The 16,827-nt window shown below is 40.1% G+C and overlaps 1 protein-coding gene across 1 annotated transcript in view; it reads right to left on the bottom strand.

Moving 5' to 3' along the window:
- Positions 1-4,580: 4,580 nt before the first annotated feature.
- The window catches only part of LOC135519938 (Krueppel-like factor 12), a 144,208-nt gene continuing 131,961 nt past the window's right edge, over positions 4,581-16,827 (bottom strand). The window contains exon 6 of the mRNA XM_064945183.1: positions 4,581-10,694. Within this exon, the coding sequence (XP_064801255.1) occupies positions 10,513-10,694 (182 nt within the window). The 3' untranslated portion in view covers positions 4,581-10,512. The remainder of the gene's footprint in view (positions 10,695-16,827) is intronic.

The raw sequence follows: 16,827 nt of genomic DNA, 5'->3' as shown, positions 1-16,827 counted from the left end.
GTTGTCTGATTGAGAATCATACTTCGGTAGCCTGGGTTTCACTGTGTGTTTGTGGGTGTTTGTTTCCGTGTCTGTGTTTTTCACCACACGGTACTGTTTTGGGTTTCGTTCATTCCACGTTTATTGTTTTTGTATTCAGTTGTTCATGTGTACTATTTCTTATTAAAAGAACCATGGACACTTACCACGCCGCATATTGGTCCTCCGTTCCTTTTCGCCTCTCCCTTACAAATGTGCAGAAATTAACATGAGTTTGAATTAGAACCACAGTAATACCGTGGTAGCTATTTAAAATGGGCCTGCTCCATGTAAGCTATAAAACTATTTGGGCTAACTTCAAATTCTTTAAGATCTCTCTCAACTATAACTATACTGAACAAAAATACAAGTGCAATATGCAACAATTTCAATGATTTTACTGAGTTACAGTTCAAATAAGGTAATCAGTCAATTGAAATAAATGAATTAGGCCCAAATCTGTTTCACCTGTCTTGTGCTTGTCTCGTCAAGCCTACCAGTGTGTTTTTCCATACTCCTGTTCTCTTTAGTACCTGTTCTCTAGTTCATACGGTTCCAACCATTCTCTCTGCCCTCACAGGTGGTGCCCCTAGTGGGGGTGGGGGGGGGGTTAACGTCTGCTCCTGCTCCTGCTCCCCCACTCTGGCACTTGAAGTCGCCCGGCTGCTCATCATTACTCACACCTGTCACCATTTTTATGCGAAGCAGTGTTTCATCGGACTCACCTGGACTCCATCGCATCATTCATTGCCTCCCCTATATCTGTCGCTTCCTCAGTTTCATTCCCATGTCTGCATAGATGTTGTTTTGTTTCTCTTGTCCAGACACTGTTCTTGTTTAGTTTCATGTCTAGTTATTTTAAATCCTCACCCTTTACTTGCTTCCCGTCTCTCAGTGTCTGTAGTTACAGGACCGTTACATATGTTTAGACTGATCCAATTTAGATAGCTTGCGTTCAGATTTCTGATAAAATGTATGATTTCAAAATTATAACCATTTTAAATGTGCATAAATTAACATGGGTTTGAAGTATATACACTGCTTTAAAAAATGAAGGGAACACTAAAATAATACATCCTAGATCTGAATGAATAAATATCCTTATTAAATACTTTTTTCTATACATAGTTGAATGTGCTGACAACAAAATCACACAAAAATTATAAATGGAAATCAAATTTATCAACCCATGGAGGTCTGGATTTGGAGTCACACCACAGCCTGATCCAACTTTGATGTAATGTCCTTAAAACAAGTCAAAATGAGGCTCAGTAGTGTGTGTGGCCTCCACGTGCCTGTATGACCTCCCTACAACACCTGGGCATGCTCCTGATGAGGTGGCAGAGGGTCTCCTGAGGGATCTCCTCCCACACCTGGACTAAAGCATCCTCCAACTCCTGGACAGTCTGTGGTGCAATGTGGCGTTGGTGGATGGAGTGAGACATGATGTCCCAGATGTGCTCAATTGGATTCAGGTCTGGGGCGGGCCAGTCCATAGCATCAATGACTTCCTCTTGCAGAAACTGCTGACACTCCAGCCACATGAGGTCTAGCATTGTCTTGCATTAGGAGGAACCCAGGGCCAACCGCACCAGCATATGGTCTCACAAGGGGTCTGATGATCTCATCTCGGTAGCTAATGGCAGTCAGGCTACCTCTGGCGAGCACATGAAGGGCTGTGCGGCCCCCCCAAAGAAATGCCACCCCACACCATGACTGACCCAACGCCAAACCGGTCATGCTGGATGATGTTGCAGGCAGCAAAACGTTCTCCACGGCGTCTCCAGACTGTCACGTCTGTCACAGGTTCTCAGTGTGAACCTGCTTTCATCTGTGAAGAGCACAGGGTGCCAGTGGCGAATTTGCCAAACTTGGTGTTCTCTGGCAAATGCCTAACGTCCTGCATGGTGTTGGGCTGTAAGCACAACCCCCACCTGTGGACGTCGGGCCCTCATACCACACTCATGGAGTCTGTTTCTGACCGTTTAAGCAGACACATGCACATTTGTGTCCTACTGGAGGTCATTTTGCAGGGCTCTGGCAGTGCTCCTCCTGCTCCTCCTTGCACAAAGGCGGAGGTAGTGGTCCTGCTGCTGGGTTGTTGCCCTCCTACGGCCTCCTTCCACGTCTCCTGATGTACTGGCCTATCTCCTGGTAGCGTCTCCATGCTCTGGACACTACGCTGACAGACACAGCAAACCTTCTTGCCACAGCTCGCATTGATGTGCCATCCTGGATGAACTGCACTACCTGAGCCACTTATGTGTTGGTTGTAGTCTCCATCTCATGCTACCACTAGAGTGAAAGCACCGCCAGCATTCAAAAGTGACCAAAACATCAGCCAGGAAGCATAGGAACTGAGAAGTGGTCTGTGGTCCCCACCTGCAGAACCACTCCTTTATTGGGGGTGTCTTGCTATTTGCCTATAACTTCCACCTGTTGTCTATTCATTTTGCACAACAGCATGTGCAATTTATTGTCAATCAGTGTTGCTTCCTAAGTAGACAGTTTGATTTCACAGAAGTGTGATTGACTTGGAGTTACATTGTGTTGTTTAAGTGTTCCCTTTATTTTTTGGAGCAGTGTACATAGGAATTCAGTGGTAGATATTGAAAATGATCCTAATCCTTGGCCAATTAAGCTATCAGACCAACTTTAAAACATTCAGGCTATCCTAACCTCCAAATTCTTAAAAAACTTTTAGCAACTATAATTATATAAATTAACTATCATTATATAAATGAGCACACATTTGCATACAATTATCAACCCATAGTAGGTCTTGATCCGTTCAAGCGACTACTTTCACATGTTCAGACTATTATAACTTTATATATTTGCATACACCTGCATAGAATAATCTACCAATAGTCATTCTTAAACCTTTCAAGCCTGAGACACTAAACATGTTCAGGCTATCCAAACTGCTATAAACTATATCTATATACATTTGCATAGAAAACATGTGTCTTCAAAACTTCCAAATCTTAAAAGTGTTTATAAATTACACTGAACAAAAATATAATCGTAACATGTAATTTCATGAGCTGAAATTAAAGATTGCAGAAATGTTCCATATGCACAAAAAGCATATTTCTCTCAAATTGTGTGCATAGATTTGTTTACATCGCTGTTAGTGAGCATTTCTCCTTTGCCAAGATAATCCATCCATCTGACAGATGTGGCATATCAAGAAGCTGATTAAACAGCATGATCAATATACAGGTACACCTTGTGCTGTCACAAAACACAATATAGTTTTGAGGGAGTGTGCAGTTGGCATGCTTACTGCGGGAATGTCCACCACAACTGTTGCCCAGGAATGTCCACCACAACTGTTGCCAGGGAATTGAATGTTCATTTCTCTACCATGTCATTTTAGAGAATTTGTCAGTTCGTCCAACAGGCCTCACAACCGCAGACCACATGTAACCATGCCAGCCCAGGACCTCCACATCCGGGTTCTTCACATGTGGGATCATCTAAGAAACCTGCCACCTGGACAGCTGATGAAACTGTGGGTTTGCAAAACTGAATAATTTCTGCACAAACTGTCAGAAACCGTCTCAGTTCACCTGCGTGCTCGTTATCCTCACCATGGTCTTGACCTGACTGCAATTTGGCCTTTGTGGGGTTATGGCATTGTTATGTATGGGCTACGGACAACGAACACAATTGCATTTTATCGATGTCAATTTGAATGCACAGCAATACCTTCATGGGATCCTGAGGCCCATTGTCGTGCCGTTCTTGCCATTTATTTACACAATTCCTTGAAGCTGAACATGACCCAGTTCTTCCATGGCCTACATACACACCAGACATGTCACCAATTGAGCAGTTTGGGATGCTCTGGATCGACGTGTACAACAGCGTGTTCCAATTCCCGCCAATATTGAGCAACTTTGCACACCCATCGAAGAGGAGTGGGACAACATTCCACAGGCCACAATCAGCAGCCTGTTCAACTCTATGTGACGGAGATGTGTTGCATTAGGCAAATGGTGGTCACACCAGATAGTGACTGGTTTTCTGATCCACGCCACTACTGTTCAAGATAGAGACCCCAAACCAACTTTCACGTGTTATTCTATTCTTCATGGAAATGTACTTCTCTCATTTAAATCATCTTTCTTCAAAACATGTGTATATTGTCCCATACAATAATCTGTACTGTTCATTTTTCTATATATTTTTTTATAAATATATATTTTTAAAATATTTGGCATTCCCACTGCAATCCTGCCTCGAACCCGACCTCGACTTTGAATACAACTGCCTGTGTGGACACTTGGACAGATGATTGAACGCCCAACAAAGGTCATTGCCCATTTTATCATTACATTCAAGGACATACTCTATTACAATTTTGGGAATAAAATTAGCTCTGATAGCTGTGCACATCTTTGTATAGCTATCATTCGGAATGACTCTCCTAATACTAAACTTTGGTTTCTGAATGCCAGCAAATGTGAGTAGCGCGCTCAAATGTCCGAGTGAAATCAACACCAACATGCTAACCACAACAGCCTCACGTCTAAATGAGTTCTGATACGACCGTGTTACATACAAAATGTAACTTTATTAACCTTCATGCCTCCATTCATATTAATATACATTATGTTTGAACTCGGTTTCATTTCACAGCTCCATCCATATCAAGAATATTGACAGAATATTTAGACAACTTTTGAAGAACAGAAAAGAAAGAACAGAAGAAAGAAAAAGAATGAGAAAAACACTTGTTATTTCTTCCTTTGAAAAACATTGGGATTCCAAATCTGTTCGTAGATTTCCTTGAACTAGGGTCTCCCTTTGAAACATTGTGGGGCAGTAACTCAACTTTACTGTAAGAATGAAAAGCTCTGAATAAATTTACAATACAGGCACTATACATAAATACAGGAACAACAATTACTGTACATAATAGCAGTAAGCTTGAAACAAAGGCATTTGCATCACTAAATAATTATTCAAAAGCAGATAAAAGAAACATAATTTAAACAGAAATTAAATTAATATTGAACGCATACAGATATAAGTATAATCAAAATTGTTTCACAGGGTGCTCTCCAAGGGTTGGTATTCTGGCTTTTACACATTCAATAGAGCTTTCCCTGTGAACCACAATACATTCAACACTGTGTAAAATCAATTATATCAAATGGCTCTTCTGTGCTTTTGCATGCTGCAATATGATTATGAAAAAATGAAAGTAGTTGCACAAATAACCAGTATCAGAGAGGTCAAAACCCAAAAGATATGATGACGATAAAATAATTCAATTCTTTAAGCGAGGTTTTCAAGAAAATGCAACCATGCAAATCATATTCAGCTTCCATGGTAGATTAATACAGCATGTAAAAGGCTGGTATGGGGATACTGTATTGAAACAATGTGTTAAGGCTCAGTGCATTGAATATAAACTGAAAATGGGAGGTGGCCTGTTTGCATAATGGTTTCAGAGTTGATGTGCTTTTATTTTTTACAAATACTTCTCTGGCTGAGTATCAATTCAAAGTTCTATTATTTGAATTAATATGACATATAGTTTCAAGTGGATGCTATAGTTGTGAAATAGTTTTTAAGTGGATGCTTTTCAGAGATTTGCTGTGATAGGAGGCACTATTCATTATTGCATAAGTTTGACCCTGCTTACCATTACAAAAGGATGCTTGTAAAAGATTTTCATAATTCTCAAGGGGAGTGGTATTGCATGCATACAATAAGCCTCTGTGTACACATGCAAAATATTAGTTAACTTTCAAGTGAAGTTAAAAAAATAAAAATAACTATGATATTGTGAATTAAACCCTGAATAAAATAGTTTGATATAATGTTGATATGAATCTGCACTTCTAATTGTAAGATACTTCAATTGAACATGGCTGGGTGGAGAATAACGTATTTGGGTTTGATCTATACAGCAGTTATCTGATAAAATGTTTGACAATATTTATATGGAAACCTTCTCTTGGTTTGAGAAAGAAGACAATCACAAACCAAAATGCTAAATGGGAAATTTCTGACACCACGTTTGATCATTTATATATATATACAATATACAATGTTGTATTTTAGATAACAACATTGTTTATTATCAATAGCTCCATTGTACTGTATATCAAATCAGATAAATGAGTGTCTCCAAAAAATACTTTACATGTATAAATGTATTTGCTATTGTCTAATAATGAAAATCCCTATTTTTTTATGTATATACAGACTGTAGAACTGAGTTATACTTTTTATTTATTTCCACTATCACATATTTTACAACATTTCAAAATATATATTTTCTTTTACAGAAAATTGTTATATGCAAGATGAAGTGCCCCTCATTTCAGAAAAGTACAGTATATGAATGATAAAACATGTTGATAATTATTAATATGTATCAATGGATTTAACGTTTCAAATGAATTCATTTAAAAACTATACTTCATAATAAACAAGGTGCTGATGATATGCTTGAGCCAAAAAAGGCAATACAATTGTAAATATTCACATGTACACAAACAACATATACTGTAGCAACATAATATGACATATATTATAATACTTCATAATACCAAAAGGGAAAGAGACAAATTGGGCATGTTTCTGCAAAATACATTTTTGTTTCAGGTAAGGATGTGGTTTTGAATTCTAGTACAGGACCACTACGCTGGTGTGTCTGTGTGTGTTATTGAAGTCACTGAGCATATTCTGGCCTTCTGAAATGTGCTCCTGAAACTGTAAGCGAGGATCCAGCTAAAACCTCCGTGTATAAAATGCAAGTTGTAAAAATACTTTGAACAAATACAGTTATCATACATGTGGGATTCTGTTATGAACGGCTTTGATAATGATAAACACCATCAGATCTTTGTCACATAATTGCAAAAAGTGAAATCTGATAAATTCGCTGATAGGAAAAGCTGACAATATTGCTTTCATATATCTCAGAAAGATTTATGTAGTGTTATTTGTATGTCCATAGGCATCTATTTCCAACCAGCTGGATAAATTGGTAATTTAAAGTTGACGTCAAACAACCTGCAAAACATAAGTGGTTGATGTCATAGCTAAGACTAAATAGAAGTTGAGCCATATTTTAATTTTTAGAATACCCCAGTTACAGTGCCTTTCAAAAGTATTGAGATCCCTTGGATTTCTTCACATTTTATTGCGTTACAAAGTGGGATTAAAATGGATTAATTGTATTTATTTTCTCAACAATCTACACAAAATACTCTGCAATGTCAAAGTGGAAGATATATTCATTTATTTTATTGTTCAAAAGAAATAAAGGAAATATAGTCGTTGCGTACGTATTCAGCTCCCTGAGTCCATAAAAAACACATTTGAATACAACTACAGCTGCGAGTCTTCTTGGGTAAGTCTCTAAGAGCTTTGCACACCTGGATTGTGCAATATTTGCCAATTATTATGTTCAAAATGCTAGTCAGCAATTTTCAAGTCATGCCTTACTATTTCAAGCAGATTAAAGTCAAAACTGTAACTTGGCCACTTAGGAACAAACACTGTTTTCTTGGTAAGCAACTCCAGTGTAGATTTGGCCTTGTGTTGTAGGTTTTTGTGCTGCTGAAAGGTGAATTCCAGTGGCTGGTGTAAAGCAGACTGAAGAAGGTTTTGCTCCAGGATTTTGGTTGTGTATAGCCCTATCCTATTTCTTTCTATAGCCCTATCCCATGATTCAGCCACGACCAAGCTTGAAAATAAGGAAACAGTTACTCAGTAATGTGTTGTGTTGGATTAGCCCCAAAATAGGGCTTTGCATTTAGGCCAAAAAGTGTATTCTTTTGCCGTGTTTTTTTTGCAGTATTATATTATTTGGTATATTTGTGTTAATCTTTTCACTCTATCATTTAGGTCATTATTTTGGAGTCACTACAATGTTATTGATCATCTGCTATATGTGTGTATGTGACCAATAATTTGATTTGATCCATCCTCAGTTCTCTCCCATCACAGCCATAAACTCCGTAGCTGTTTTAAAATCCGCAATGGTCTGATGGTTAGATACCTGAGTAGTTTCATTCCCGTCCTGCAGCTCAGTTCAGAAGAATGACTTTTTCTTTGATGTGCCTAGGTGGTTTAATACATGATGCACAGCATAAATAGACCATGCTTAAAGAGATGGTCCATGTCTGATTTGTTATTATTACCCACCTACAAATGAGGCTTTCGAAAACCTCCATGGACTTTGTAGTTGAATATGTGCTTTAAATACAATACTTGTCTGAGGGACCTTACAGATGTTGTATGGGGGACAGAGGAAGGGTTAGTCCTTTAGAAATCATGTCAAACCCTATTATTTCACATAGTGTGAGTCCATGTACATGTGATGTGTGATTTGTTAAGGCAAACTCTACTCCTGAACCAATTTAGGCTTGCCTAAACAAAAGGGGCTGAAAACTTATGCAATGACTATATTTTATTTTATTAATAAAAAAATGACATTAGAGTTTTGTATGTATATGATTGACAAAAAAATTGCAATTAAATCCATTTTAATTCGACTTTGTAACACAATAAATTTGAAGAAATCCAAGGGGTCTGAATACTTTTGTAAGGCAGCCTATAGCTGTAAATCTACGACTATATAAAAATCTCTATATTTTCGTAGATCTCTTTTTGATCCATGTACAGAGACTGATCAAAATATGGTTTTATTATGTTGAATAACCCTTTACTCTGAGATATGGTAGATTAGACAGTAGAAACCGTAATATGGATTTCTGTCATTGAGGGACATGCAAGACAAATTGCAAGAAAAGGTAGACCTGAAGCTGGATCTGAAGACCTCACATTATGTTTGGTGTATGTATGACTAAAAAAGACACCGCTCTCTCACAAACTGCCAGACAAAGCTACAGGGCCAACTGTCTGTGTGCATCGTGTACTACAGTATGTAGAAAAGAGAAGGGGAGATTTTGTTCCAAGTTTGACAAACATATAGGTCTGTTCATGAATACATTTTTTAAAACCTGTTCCTCCTCAACCACCCATCCTTAATGTGACATTTTCCAAACTGTTTACAGTGAGCTTGCCTAGAACCTTTGTGCTGTAGTTACAAACCCAGTAGAAATATAGAAATTTGTAGTATAGATTATGAAGTGGCACTGGTAGAAATATATCTGTAACAGAGGAATTTAGGGTCATTTTGGGTATCAGCAACCAGAACAAGGATACAAGAACAACATTTCCCTGTTCTGAATGTATTGCTTTCCAATTGAACTAGAGTAACCGAGTGTCGGGTAAGCCCTCTGAACTGAAGCAAATATGCTTTACCTATAGACTACTAACACACAAATGATCACAATGCCAATCCCTTTCACTGAAAATACCAGGGATATGAAACAAAATCGTTGAATATTATGGAATCATCATATGTGTGAATCTGTAAGGTGCTTCAAAGTTGTTTTCACATACCGGATATGTTCATTAGATTTTTCAATGTACATTGGGGTGGGGATTGATGTTTCTTTGTGAAATGTATCAAAAGCAGGCATACACAGTAAGATACAATAAACTAAAAACAATAAAAGTCTCCATATTAAAACTATATTTACCCAATGAGATTGCACTTTACTGATTGCTAATCACTGCACAAAATGCACCAATAAAGTTTTTTAAAGAAAAAGGCTCAAGGCCTCAATGTGGTTGGGTCGATCTCGTGTGTTAACAAGATCCACTGAATGAAAAACACAACAAATAGCAAAAACAACTCTGCATCTATATCACTGGTCCATTGAGATGCTCCGGATGCTTCTTAATCTAGAACACTGGTACTAGAACTTATTCTACAATACTGATTCTAGAACACTCAAACCAGTTTTTATAGGTACAACCTATGTGTGGATGGCACCCTCTGGTGACGGGTTGTCCTGAAACACAGAGATGCAGGAAGCTGCTATACGGCGGGAACTGTGCAACAATACTTTCCATAGGCAAATTGGAATCTGTGTCTTTTTATTCCATTGTCCAATCCAAGGCCCTATGCTTCAAAACACATGCATACAGCCCTTCCATCCATTCATCCAGCGATCCAATCCATAGAGTTCTTTCACATTATAGACGCTAGAAAAGCAGCCATTTTGAACAATATAACCAAAATGAACAAAGAACATTCCTCCAAAAAAACTCAGAAGTGAAACCATTTAAGAACAGTGCTAGGAAAAAAGACAGATTGTCGTAAAAACTCCAAGCTCCAAAATGACAACAAAAGAGCCTTCTCCGGTTCCAACCCTCCTCAGTCAGTGAGGATCCAGAACTGACCCTGTTTTTTTTGCTCTGTGGACAGACAGACACCATTCTGTGCTTTTCGCTCCTCTCTTCCCACTGCCTCACGGACAGACAACAGTGTGTGTCCAGTCCGGCTGAACCACATTGAGGGAGAGACCCCGCTCCCCCCTGCGGCGATGTGTGTGTGTGTGTGTAAATGTTTGTTTCTGCTTCATCTGATGACATCATCACCCTGAAACTGTCTCACACCAGCATGTGTCTCCGTCGGTGCAGGGCCAGGTGGTCCGAACGGGAGAAGCTGCGGTCACAGTCTGCACACTTGAAGGGCTTGATGCCTGTGTGTTTCCGGTAGTGGCGAGTCAGCTCGTCAGAGCGGGCAAACTTCCACGTGCAGCCATCCCAGGTGCATTTGTATGGCTTCTCACCTGGACAGGTCAACAAAAACAGACAGAAACAGAGACTGGGTGAAACAGTGACTTTCACAACATACAATTTGTGTGCATTCGCTATTGTTTTGGCTAATTATTTCCCCATTTTCTACTAAAAAGGTCTTATAATATGCTTGGAAAGTGTAGACATCACAAGCATCAAAAAGTAAACAGTCTTGGAGACACTTGGCAGGTTTCCATTGGCCCAGGTTTATTCAACAAAAGTTTTAAAAAAACAACAACGTTGAAAGAAGTAATGGAAACGGCAGCTAAGGGAGAAATGTTCTAAAGATTGACAACAATTTTATCTGCTGGTCAGGGGTGGATTTTTCTTTTGTCTATCTTTCTTTATAGTGACAAATCATGACAGAAATTGTGTTTTTCAAATAAATAATACATTCTGAATAATTTTTAAGCTGCGTGTAAATAAATATCCACTCCAAATGTAATTCTAAATGCAACTTCTTGCTAAAAATCAATATCTTTGCAGGATAAAGATTCTCCTGATTTTCAAGAATGCCTGAATTGCTTTGCTTTGCTTTTCTGGTTGGCGGCTTGATGAACTTTTCACCATCCAATTATTTCAGATACACGGGAGTGCAAGTTACACCACAAAAAGGACCATGGTGATACACTGACGTGAAAATATTTAGAATATGACAAATATAAGCAAACACTTGCATTCTATCCATGCTGGATTCTGGGGGCTACCTCCCTGGTACATGGTAGGAGCAAAGGCCTATAGGCTGTCACACAATTTTTCTAAACTGATAATGGAAAAACTTCAAACACTATTCTTCTAGTCATTTTTTTTAGGTATGACCTCATTACTTCCAGCTGTTTTTATCAACACAAGACAGTTCAATGTAATTCAGTGATGTGTATAAACCCTGGATGAAGCCACCCCACAGCCATCTTGTTACTTCTCCTTCATTGTAGAAACAGATTTTGGAAGCTATAGAAATGCATTTTTGAATGTCTAGATTTTTGAACGTCTAGATTTTGAATGTCTAGGTTTTGACACATGTATTCTATTACAAACACCTTAATGCATTCTTTTAAATTATATTATGTTAGCTAAACATACAAATAGTAAAATAACGCATTTTCCTTAAATTATATATTTTTTGTACTAATGCAAAAAAATGCTTAAATACATATAACGCTGTCCTTGAAACATTTCATTAAAATACTGTAGAATTCCATTAATTCCTATGGATTACTTCTCTTACTAAGGAGTGGCAATGTGGTCGACCAGTGGCTTCTCAATGGCCTATACATTCAATCAGCAATCCAAGGTTTGTATACATCATTGATGGAAACTCACCGTAGATGCAAACTTCCAAAATTTATTGAAAAACAAATCACTGGACAACTTCCCATCTCAGAGGAAGTGCCACACCTATTTTGAGTAATTCGGAAATTCTCATTTAGGTCCCACTTCGAAGACTGACACCAAGGCTGCTAATACATATTCAGGAATTGGGGGTGGGAACGTTGTGGTGATTTCCACATGCAGCAGAGAAACAACAACAAATAGGGAACTGACGGACAGCTGTCAGTGTAACTTGCTAGTATGCTAACTTTAGCTAGTGAAAGTTATGTATGCACCCTTTCAGTTAAGATAGTCATACTGTAAGTCAGGTGAAAATAATTATTTCAGAAAAAGACTACCAGCCTACCTGTCAAGAAATGAGTCTCAGCTAAACCGTTTCTATAGAAGTTGTTGACATGTTGAGGGTTGACATTTGTCTGATTCTTGCTGTTTGATTATTTTATTTTATTCCAGGCAATTTTGGACATGCACACGGACAATCAAATAGCTATATTCTTTGTTCTCTCTGTTATCATTTCAGCATGCTAGCTAGCTACAGTACATATATCAATGCATCATCTATATTGTGGCAGTGAATCTGCCGTAGAAATAGAAACAATATAAGCTCCAGGAATGTGGATAGCTTAGCTTTTGAACGTTTGGAGCATGTTTTGAAACGATGGCCGAATTTGTTTTGCAAATCAAATCCAATTTTATTTGTCACATACACGTGGTTAGCAGATGTTAATGCGAGTGCAGCGAAATGCTTGTGCTTCTAGTTCTGACAATGCAGTAATAACCAACAAGTAATCTAACTAACAATTCCAAAACTACTGTCTTATACACACAAGTGTAGGGGGATAAAGAATATGTACATAAGGATATATGAATGAGTGATGGTACAGAGCAGCATAGGCAAGATACAGTAGATGGTATCGAGTACAGTACAAACATATGAGATGTGAATGTAAATAAAGTGGCATAGTTAAAGTGGCTAGTGATACATGTATTGCATAAAGATGCAGTAGATGATATAGAGTACAGTATATACGTATACATATGAGATGAATAATGGAGGTTATGTAAACATTACATTAGGTAGCATTGTTTAAAGTGGCTAGTGATATATTTTACATCCTTTCCCATCAATTCCCATTATTAAAGTGGCTGGAGTTGAGTCAGTGTGTTGGCAGCAGCCACTCAATGTTAGTGGTGGCACTTTAACAGTCTGATGGCCTTGAGATAGAAGCTGTTTTTCAGTCTCTCGGTCCCAGCTTTGATGCACCTGTACTGACCTCGCCTTCTGGATGATAGCGGGGTGAACAGGCAGTGGCTCGGGTGGTTGTTGTCCTTGATGATCTTTATGGCCTTCCTGTAACATCGGGTGATGTAGGTGTCCTGGAGGGCAGGTAGTTTTGCCCATGGTGATGCGTTGTGCAGACCTCACTACCCTCTGGAGAGCCTTACGGTGGTGGGTGGAGCAGTTGCCGTACCAGGCGGTGATACAGCCCGCCAGGATGCTCTCGATTGTGCATCTGTAGAGGTTTGTGAGTGCTTTTGGTGACAAGCCGAATTTCTTCAGCCTCCTGAGGTTGAAGAGGCGCTGCTGCGCCTTCTTCACGATGCTGTCTCTGTGGGTTGACCAATTCAGTTTGTCTGTGATGTGTATTCCAAGGAACTTAAAACTTCCTACCCTCTCCACTACTGTTCCATCGATGTGGATAAGGGGGTGTTCCCTCTGCTGTTTCCTGAAGTCCACAATCATCTCCTTCGTTTTGTTGACGTTGAGTGTGAGGTTATTTTCCTGACACCACACTCCGAGGGCCCTCTCCTCCTCCCTGTAGGCCGTCTCGTCGTTGTTTGTAATCAAGCCTACCACTGTTGTGTCATCCGCAAACTTGATGATTGAGTTGGAGGCGTGCGTGGCCACGCAGTACAGGAGAGGGCTCAGAACGCACCCTTGTGGGGCCCCAGTGTTGAGGATCAGCGGGGTGGAGATGTTGTTGCCTACCCTCACCACCTGGGGGCGGCCCATCAGGAAGTCCAGTACCCAGTTGCACAGGGCGGGGTCGAGAACCAGGGTCTCGAGCTTGATGATGAGCTTGGAGGGTACTATGGTGTTAAATGCCGAGCTGTAGTCGATGAACAGCATTCTCACGTAGGTATTCCTCTTGTCCAGATGGGTTAGGGCAGTGTGCAGTGTGGTTGAGATTGCATCGTCTGTGGACCTATTTGGGCGGTAAGCAAATTGGAGTGGGTCTAGGGTGTCAGGTAGGGTGGAGGTGATATGGTCCTTGACTAGTCTCTCAAAGCACTTCATGATGACAGAAGTGAGTGCTACGGGGCGGTAGTCGTTTAAATGTTTTACTCACCTCGGCTGCAGTGAAGGAGAGTCCGCATGTTTTCGTTGCAGGCCGTGTCAGTGGCACTGTATTGTCCTCAAAGCGGGCAAAAAAGTTATTTAGTCTGCGTGGGAGCAAGACATCCTGGTCCGTGACTGGGCTGGTTTTCTTTTTGTAGTCCGTGATTGACTGTAGACCCTGCCACATACCTCTTGTGTCTGAGCCGTTGAATTGAGATTCTACTTTGTCTCTATACTGACGCTTAGCTTGTTTGATAGCCTTGCGGAGGGAATAGCTGCACTGTTTGTATTCGGTCATGTTTCCAGTCACCTTGCCCTGATTAAAAGCAGTGGTTCGCGCTTTCAGTTTCACGCGAATGCTGCCATCAATCCACGGTTTCTGGTTTGGGAATATTTTAATCGTTGCTATGGGAACGACATCTTCAACGCATGTTCTAATGAACACGCACACCGAATCAGCGTATTCGTCAATGTTGTTGTCTGACGCAATACCAAACATATCCCAGTCCACGTGATGGAAGCAGTCTTGGAGTGTGGAATCAGCTTGGTCGGACCAGTGTTGGAAAGACCTCAGCGTGGGAGCTTCTTGTTTTAGTTTCTGTCTGTAGGCAGGGATCAACAAAATGGCGTCGTGGTCAGCTTTTCCGAAAGGAGGGCGGGGCAGGGCCTTATATGCGTCGCGGAAGTTCGAATAACAATGATCCAAGGTTTTGCCAGCCCTGGTTGCGCAATCGATATGCTGATACAATTTAGGGAGTCTTGTTTTCAGATTAGCCTTGTTAAAATCCCCAGCTACAATGAATGCAGCCTCAGGATGTATGGATTCCAGTTTGCAAAGAGTCAAATAAAGTTCGTTCAGAGCCATCGATGTGTCTGCTTGGGGGGGAATATATACGGCTGTGATTATAATCGAAGAGAATTCTCTTGGTAGATAATGCGGTCGACATTTGATTGTGAGGAATTCTAAGTCAGGTGAACAGAAGGATTTTAGTTCCTGTATGTTTCTGTGATCACACCACGTCTCGTTAGCCATAAGGCATACACCCCCGCCCTTCTTCTTACCAGAAAGATGTTTGTTTCTGTCAGTGCGATGCGTGGAGAAACCCGCTGGCTGCACCGACTCCGATAGCGTCTCTCCAGTGAGCCATGTTTCCGTGAAGCAAAGAACGTTACAATCTCTGATGTCCCTCTGGAATGCTACCCTTGCTCGGATTTCATCAACCTTGTTGTCAAGAGACTGGACATTGGCGAGAAGAATGCTAGGGAGTGGTGCACGATGTGCCCGTCTCCGGAGTCTGACCAGAAGACCGCCTCGTTTCCCTCTTTTACGAAGTCGTTTTGTTTGGGGTCGCTGGCTGGGGTCCATTGCGTTGTCCTGGTTGAAAGGCAGAACACAGGATCCACTTCGCGAAAGTCATATTCTTGGTCATTCTGATGGTGAGTTGACGCTGCTCTTATATTCAGTAGTTCTTCTCGACTGTATGTAATGAAACCTAAGATGACCTGGGGTACTAATGTAAGAAATAACACAAAAAAACAAAAAAACTGCATAGTTTCCTAGGAACGCGAAGCGAGGCGGCCATCTCTGTCGGTGCCTCGCCGGAAGTTTTTACAATATATAATCGATAATATGTCAACCGGAATGTAGCTTCTTCCATAGGAGAGAGAGAGAGAAAAAATGGCTGTTGCGCATGAAAAACTCAGCCATCCACTGACGCGATGGTTTCTTTTTCGCTCATTTTTCAAAATAAAAGACTAAAACTATGTCTAAAGAGTGTTCACAGCTTTAGGAAGCCATAGGAAAAGGAATCTGGTTGATATCCCTTTAAATGGAGGCATGGCATCCAATGGAACAGAGAGCTTTCAGGAAAAACAGCACTTCCTTGTTGGATTTTCCTCAGGTTTTCGCCTGCAATATCAGTTATGTTACACACAATATTCTGACAGTTTTAGAAACTTTAGTGTTTTCTATCATAATCTGACAATTATATATCTATTCTAGTTTCTGGGCCTGAGAAATAGGCAGTTTCAAATGGGTACGTTTTTAGCCAAAAACAAAATCTGCCCCCTCCACTCGAAGTTATACTCACAGATATCATTTTAAGAGTTTTAGAAACTTTAGAGTGTTTTCTATCCAAATCTATCGATTATATGTAGCAGATAGTTTACTTTGGGCAAACTTTTCATCCGGACGTGAAAATAGTGCCCCCTAGCCTTAATAAGTTTAAGTTTTGCAGTGATTTCTCTTGCTGTAGAAGCTTACATGTATAGTGTTGAGTCATCTGCATACATAGACACACTGGCTTTACCCAGTGGCAGGTAATTAGTATAGATTTAAAAAAGTAAGAGGCCTAGACAGCTGCCCTGGGGAATGTCTGATTACACCCGGATTACGTTAAAGAAGCTTCCATTAAATAACACCCTCTGTATTCTCTTTATCCACAATATATCAG

The sequence above is a fragment of the Oncorhynchus masou genome, chromosome 29 (genome assembly GCF_036934945.1).
Source record: "Oncorhynchus masou masou isolate Uvic2021 chromosome 29, UVic_Omas_1.1, whole genome shotgun sequence".
Lineage (NCBI taxonomy): Eukaryota > Metazoa > Chordata > Actinopteri > Salmoniformes > Salmonidae > Oncorhynchus > Oncorhynchus masou.
This window is presented reverse-complemented; position numbering and strand designations above follow the sequence as displayed.